The sequence below is a fragment of the Megascapheus bottae genome, chromosome 3 (assembly GCF_031878675.1).
Source record: "Megascapheus bottae isolate mThoBot1 chromosome 3, mThoBot2.hap1, whole genome shotgun sequence".
In the NCBI taxonomy this organism is placed as follows: Eukaryota; Metazoa; Chordata; class Mammalia; order Rodentia; family Geomyidae; genus Megascapheus; species Megascapheus bottae.
The window spans coordinates 80,881,816-80,889,098 of record NC_143511.1 but is presented as its reverse complement, the minus strand read 5'-3'; the positions used below and the strand labels follow the sequence as shown (position 1 = coordinate 80,889,098).

The following is a 7,283-nucleotide window of genomic DNA, read 5'->3' as shown; positions in this document are numbered from 1 at the left end:
ATGGTTATAGTAAAAGTAAACTTCAGGTAATTGCCCAAATGAGTTTTTCTAAATATATTTTTATTTTAAGTATTAGAAGGGCTACATTACATTCACCAGATAGAAGATGCATTACTTCACAAACATTGATACCCTTTCTCATGACATGGTCCCCATTTCACTCCCCCCAAATCCATCCCTCATCTTGTTTTCCCCCCTTCCCTCTCCTATTTCAAATAACCAAATAAGAATATATTCAATATATCAGATAACAAGGTGAAATACTGTAACAATATGAGATAACCAAGGGACAGCAAAAGAGATGAGAATTAACATTGTACATTAAGGACAACAATCACTCATTATATGGCTTTTGTTTCTATATCATGGAGGTCCTTTCATTTAGCGTCATACTATATGGCCTTGGGTATCTAGGTTTTGCTCTATTGTAAATCTCTGCTAGGAGAGACCAAGGTTTCTGCTGGTTATGACAAATGAGGCAAACCATTGAGCCTATGTTCCTTTGAGTCTAGCTTAATATGATTTTTTCTAAGTCTTTCTATTTCCTTACAAATGGGGCGATGTCATTTTTTCTGACAGCAGCATAGAATTCCATTGTGTATAAATACCACATCTTGTTGATCCAATCATCTATTGAGGGGCATCTGGGTTGGTTCCATTTCTTTGCTATGGTAAATAGTGCTGCAATGAACATCATTGTGCTAGTGGATTTAGTTAACTTGAAATACTTTGTAGATCTCAAAGACAAAAACATTCAGCTTGTTTGAATTCTGTATAGTTTACAGACTCGAACGTTTAGTGAACAAATTCTTCTTTTCTCTTTCTCTATGACTAAGTTGTTCACATGGATACAAGACCAACTACCTTTCTGTGGGAAAAAAAAAAGAAATGACAATATTGACAAATCTTAAATATCTAATCAGAAAATATCTGCAAATAATCACTGGCATAAAAACCAGGATAGATGGCTTATGCATCTAATCCTAGCTACTCAGAAAGGAGATATCTGAGGATCACTGTTCAAAGCCAGCCTGGGCATTAAAGAAAGTGAGACTCTTATCTCCAATTAATCACTAGGAAATGGGAAGTGGTGCTCTGGTTTAGGCAGTAGCCTTGAGCTGAAGAGTTTAGGGACAGCGCACAGGCCCAAAGTTCAAGCCCCATAACCCCCACACACATACACACAAATAAATAAACTAAAATAAAATAAAAAATAAAAATAAAAACCAGGTTAAGCGCAATAGAAAAGCAGAAGATATTCTTTATGTCAGGAAGATATAAAGAACTTCCTTCACAGATTTAGGATTGGCCAAGAAAATGCAAATACTGACTTCTTTTTTGTGATAATATTTGAAAATAATATTTGAGCAAATTAATTGCAGAAAGGGAGCTCATTTAGATATTCCTATAATTGAATTAACCCGTAATTAGTTTAATAAGCCCAAACTATTGAGGAATAGATATTGTATCTATTTGTTTGATATATTTAAATTGCGACTTCCTTAACTCTCAAGGGGTAACATTTATTATTGTTTTTTTTTTATTGTCAGGTTAATGTCTAGATGGGTTACAGTTACATTTGTCAGGTAGTAGATGAATTACTTATCTCACATTGATCCCCTTCTACTGTTTATGTCCCCATTTCCCAACCCCACCCCTCCTAATCATGTTTTCTCCCTTCCTTTTCCTATTTCAAATAAACAAATAAACTGAGATGTAATATACCTGGTAACAAAGTCAGATACAGAAAGAATATGCACTAGAATAATTTGAAAGAGAAATAGGTGTTTTATCTATATTCTATTTCTCAAAATAATTGATCAATGTAATCCACATTCTATCACTTGATATTTTATGCTTTTGGATTAGATTCATGGCCTTAATTCCTTTGTCTTGACCATCATAGTTGTTTCCCACAATGTCTTCAGCTCATAACAGGCTGAAGCTCCACAGCAAGCCACTTGATTATCAATCCTTGGGGAAGAAATACTAGAGAACATGTATTTCAAAGGCATGGGAATGGAGGGCAATTGATAAATACAAATAATGGTAACCCTTTTGACACAAACCTAACTATCAGATTTCTACCACAAATACTTCTGTATAATCCTGATTTGATGATCATTTTAATCTCTTGTAGTTTCTCCAAAGGATGTTGCATTAAATTCTAAGTGGACAAATATGACCTTTAATCAGAATACACATAGCCATTAGTGGTAAAATGTTTGAGATTTAATGAGTAAAATGAACAGACTGACTAGTTTAAAATAATGTGTTTAGAGGGTGCTAGTGGCACACACCTTTAATCCTAGCATTTTAAAAGTCAGGGATCCGCAAGGATTCAATATTTGCATACCCAATGGTATAGGCATGGTATTGGAAATATAAACACAACTGCATAGACATAAAAATTTATGACTTTATAGACATAATGTTTTATTACATAGATTAATACATATCTATGACATACAAACCCTCAGCCTAATTTTAACTATGTTCAAAAATTTAAGTGCCAGTGATTATATATAGAGATTCCGTTCTTGAATACTTGTTTGTTAAATACGTCATTTGAAATATGATGTAAAAATCAATGTTAATAAATACTTAAAAAAAAAGGTTGGGATCTGAATTTTGAAATTTGACTCATAGTAACCATTACTCTCAATTAACCAGCAATAAGCCAAGACTGGAAGTGTATTTCAAATTGTGGAGTCCTAGCCATGAGTGACAATGCCTAGGAAGACTGAAAGGCCTTGAGTTTAAGCCCCAGTAACACACACACACACACACACACACACACACACACACACACACACAGAGAAAACCCAGTGTTCATCTCGTCAGGACGTAAGGAGACGAAGTCTTCCCCTAGATAATTGGCCCTTGATTGTTTCCCTAGATGGTTTGCTTTCCTAGTAGGTTGAAATGTCCTCATTTGGTTTGCTTCGTTAATGCAAATACTGGGTTTGGCCACAGCTTGTGTGGTTTTGGCCTATGTAGGCTGCTGGTCTTTGAGAGAAGAGTCTACCAGTCGTCTTATGGCTCTCCAATAAAGACTCACAATTTGGCCTTTTAAGTGGTGGCTTCTCTGTTTTGTGTGACTGAGTCACCTTACAATAATAAGAGATTCATTTGTCTTTCACATTTCTTTTTTATTTGCAGTCACGAAGAGGAAGAAAGCCATGAGGAGAGATAATCACAGCAGTGTGTCTGAGTTCATCCTCCTGGGTCTCCCCATCAGGCCCAAGGAGCAAGGCCTGTACTGTGCCCTCTTCCTGGCCATGTACCTGACCACCGTGCTGGGGAACCTGCTCATCATTCTGCTCATCAGGCTGGACTCCCGCCTCCACACCCCCATGTACTTCTTCCTCAGCCACCTGGCCTTCACCGACATCTCCTTCTCCTCCGTCACAGCACCAAAGCTGCTCATGAACATGCTGACCCAGAGCCAATCCATCCCGTATGCTGGCTGCATTTCTCAGGTGTATTTTTTCTTATTGTTGGGGGATCTGGACAGCTTCCTGCTCACCTCGATGGCCTATGACAGATATGTGGCCATCTGCCACCCCCTGCACTACACCACCATCATGAGTCAGAGGCTGTGTTTCCTGCTGGTGATTGTGTCCTGGGTCTTATCTGTTTCCAGTGCCCTTGTGCACACCCTCCTCCTAGCCCGGCTCTCTTTCTATGGGGACAACACTCTGCCTCATTTCTTCTGTGACCTCTCTGCTTTACTTAAGCTGTCCAGCTCAGACACCACAGTCAACCAGCTGGTTATCCTCACTGTAGGAGTGGTGGTCATTACTGTGCCATTCCTATGCATTCTGGTCTCCTATGGCCACATTGGGGCCACCATCTTGAGAGCTCCCTCCATGAAGGGAATCTGCAAAGCCCTGTCCACATGTGGCTCTCACCTCTCTGTGGTTTCTTTGTATTATGGAGCCATTATTGGGCTCTACTTTTTCCCCTCATCCAATGACACTAATGAGAAGGATGTCATTGTGGCTGTGATGTACACATTAGTGACACCCATGTTAAATCCTTTTATCTACAGTCTGAGAAATAAGGATATGAAAGGGGCTCTGGGAACTGTATTCAGAACACTTGTAAAGCATTAGTGATGGGCCCCATCTTTCCCTAAATTGTGTACCCATATTTCTCTGGCTAAGTTGCTGATTTTAGGAAGTCTTAATGTAGCATCATTTTCTTGCATTCATTTCCCCTTGATGCACTAACACAAAATCTACCCAGTTATCTGTTTGGCTTTAGAGCGTCGATGTTTTTCCAGTTTGCATATTATTCTTTTCACATGATACTCATTGCCATAGGGACCCCAAGTTTAATCTCTGTGAACAGGGTATAAATACAACCTCTCACAGCTTTCTTAAAACTTTTGTCATCATTACAGAAATATTTCTTTTGGAATTTTCTCTGTTTTGTTTTGTATTAAATTTGTTGTACACTTGGAAGTAGGTGTACTTTTTATATTCTATTGTATTTTATTGTCAGGGTGATATATAGAGGGATTACAGTTCCAGTCATCAGATAGTAAGCAAATTACTTCTTGAACACTGATATCCATTCCCATGTTTTTCTCCGACTCTTTCTCCCCCACCCTCTTCCAATCATCTTATTTGTCCCCTTCCTTTCCCTATTTTGATTAAACAGATTAATTTGTATACAATATACTAGATACAGTAACAACATGAGCTAAAACATAAGGGAAACAATGAGAAAAGAAATAACTTTACATACTACATTCAGAACAACAATCACTCATTATATGGCTTTTGTTTCTATATCCTGGACGTCCTTTCATTTAGCGTTACACTATATGGCCTTACGTATCGAAGTAACTAGGATTACAGGCATGAGCCACAGCGCCCAGCTGATATGTTTTTTAATTTTAAAGGTAGCAGTCCACATTGTCTTTTATACTAACCTGTGGGTATAGCCAAAGAAAACATAAGTCAACGTAGAGAAATTGGAAATCAGTCTTGGTGCCTGCCTAACAATGGATGTCTAAGGAAAATTTGCTGATTGTATACAATCAAGTATTATTCAGATAGATAAAGTGGAGCTGAAGACCCACAGAATAGATGTGGGATAAGTTTCCTAAGGAGTTTACTGGTAAACCTTTATTGAATGATGAAAAATTGTGTTGGGATTTCTTTTATTGTCAGGATAATGTATGAGGGGTTACAGTTACATTTGTCAGAAATGAGTATATTACTTCTTGAACCTTAATAACCCTTGTCATGTTTTTGACTGTGTTGGAATTTTGCTGGAATTGAATTAATTAACTCCATTCCTAATTTGTGGGCAGAGAAAGAATAACTATAAGTTTTTCCATATGGTTTAGTGCTGGTAATGAGATAAAAATCACCCTCACTCTTGTTCTTTGAGAATGAAGGCATCTGATGTTTTGAAATAATGAGATTATTCCAGTTATCACAGCCAACCTTCACCTTAGTTTATGGTGGACTTTGTCTCATGTCTCTTCAAGGTAAACTGAGAAGGCAAAAGGTTTTGTGAACCTATCTTTTTGTTGTGATTATGATCTTCCGAGGTAAACACTCGTATGCCTGCTTCATCCAGGAGTTCTCGTCCCACCCGGGGGAATTAAAGGGAACAAAGCAATTATATTCTGTTTGTCTCTGGGGATAAAGGTCATGACAAGTCCTCTCTATGGCTTGTAAATGTATTTTTGTCTTACGTCTCAGAGGATGCCAACAAACATATCTATATCGTTTCATACTGTTTTAGTAATTCGGCCTGTTGCAAAGGGAATTGGAACATTTTTGAGACTTACCTGTCTTCTGTGCCTGGTGGAAAGACAAGGAAGAGCTTGCCATGATGTATGTTTGAAGGTACCTCTGCCCTGTATCTAAAGGCCTTGGGCAGAACAGGAGTAGATTTTCATTCAGCAGTGCTGATGGTATGTGCTGGGGTGTGTGTGTGTGTGTGTGTATGTGTGTGTGTGTGTGTGTGCTACTGATCTCTTGTATGTATATTGGAATATCTATGCATATTATAAATTGGTATGGTCAGATAATTCTCCAATTTGAATAATTTCCTTAAACATATCTTTTATCTAGTTTTGGAGAGAGGGGGGGGAAAAATCCCTGTGAGCATCTTTTATTTATTCAATGTTTTCTTTGTTATGATAATGTGATGCACAGAGGTGTTACAGTTATATTAGTTAAGAGTACATTTATTTTTAGAAAATGTCAGCCCTTTTTTACTCTCTCCCTGTTTTTCCCTCCAACCCCACCCACAAGTACATAGTTCATTTTCAACACAGTGCCTAGCGAGTACCACCTCTGCATCTCTGTGTCCCCCTCTCCATTTAGAGTGTCTTTAATCAAGTAGGTGTAGTTTGGCTTCTTCTAAACCTAAGACCAAATCTCTGCAATTGTATTCAACACTGTGGCTATCATGTAGGCATAAACAAGTATTACTTGTATTTAAACTATTCTAATAAATTCCCATTCAGATTCACGTGGATACTTATGTTTTTATTGTAATTTGATTTATATAATATACCACATATTTAAAAATATTTAGTGTATTTTCTTTTTTTTTAGTGTATTTTCTTAAAAGCTCTTCTTCAAAGTATGGTTGTCCTGAAATACAATTAAACTTTTCTAATTTAAGGAAACAATTTTTTTGCCAGTCCTGGAGCTTGAACTCAGTGCCTGAGCACTGTCCTGGGGCTTTCTCAAGGCTATTTCTCTACCACTTGAGCCACAGCATCACTTCTGGCTTTTTTTATGTATGTGGTTCCAAGGAATCAAACCTGGGTCTTTGTGCATGCTAGGCAAGTACTCTACCATTAGGTCAAACTCCCAGCCCTGGAAACAATTTTCATATATTCTGGCTGTTTGATAATTCTCCATTCTTTTTTCTTCCTATGAATACCACAATCTCGATATTTTCTGTTCCTCAAATGGCAAGCTTCAACCTCTCCATCACTTAACCAGAGAGTTAAGAGAGTTAAAAAACTATTTTAGATTATTCATGGAACAAGTTTGTTAAAGAATAAAGAACAAATAATATTGATTTCTCCTATCATTTTAGCTTCTTGTAATTTAATAAACTATCAAAACCATAAATACACATTTCCTGATTCAATTTCTAGCAATTTATCCTATGGTATTTATGCTAATGTATAAAATTGCACAAAAATGATGTTATTTATTACAGTATGTATGTAAACAGTACAATATTAGAAACAATATCTGTGCTTCATACATGGCTAATTATCATTTTCATGTGGTAAT

At 37.1% G+C, this 7,283-nt stretch overlaps 1 protein-coding gene across 1 annotated transcript; it reads left to right on the top strand.

Annotated features, from left to right (window-relative positions):
- Positions 1 to 3,182: 3,182 nt before the first annotated feature.
- On the top strand, positions 3,183 to 4,692 carry LOC150065902 (olfactory receptor 1J21-like). The gene is made up of 2 exons (XM_090329382.1): positions 3,183 to 4,086; positions 4,649 to 4,692. Exons 1-2 carry the CDS (start codon positions 3,183 to 3,185, stop codon positions 4,690 to 4,692), a joined length of 948 nt encoding a protein of 315 aa, XP_090185508.1.
- The last annotated feature ends 2,591 nt before the right edge of the window (positions 4,693 to 7,283 follow it).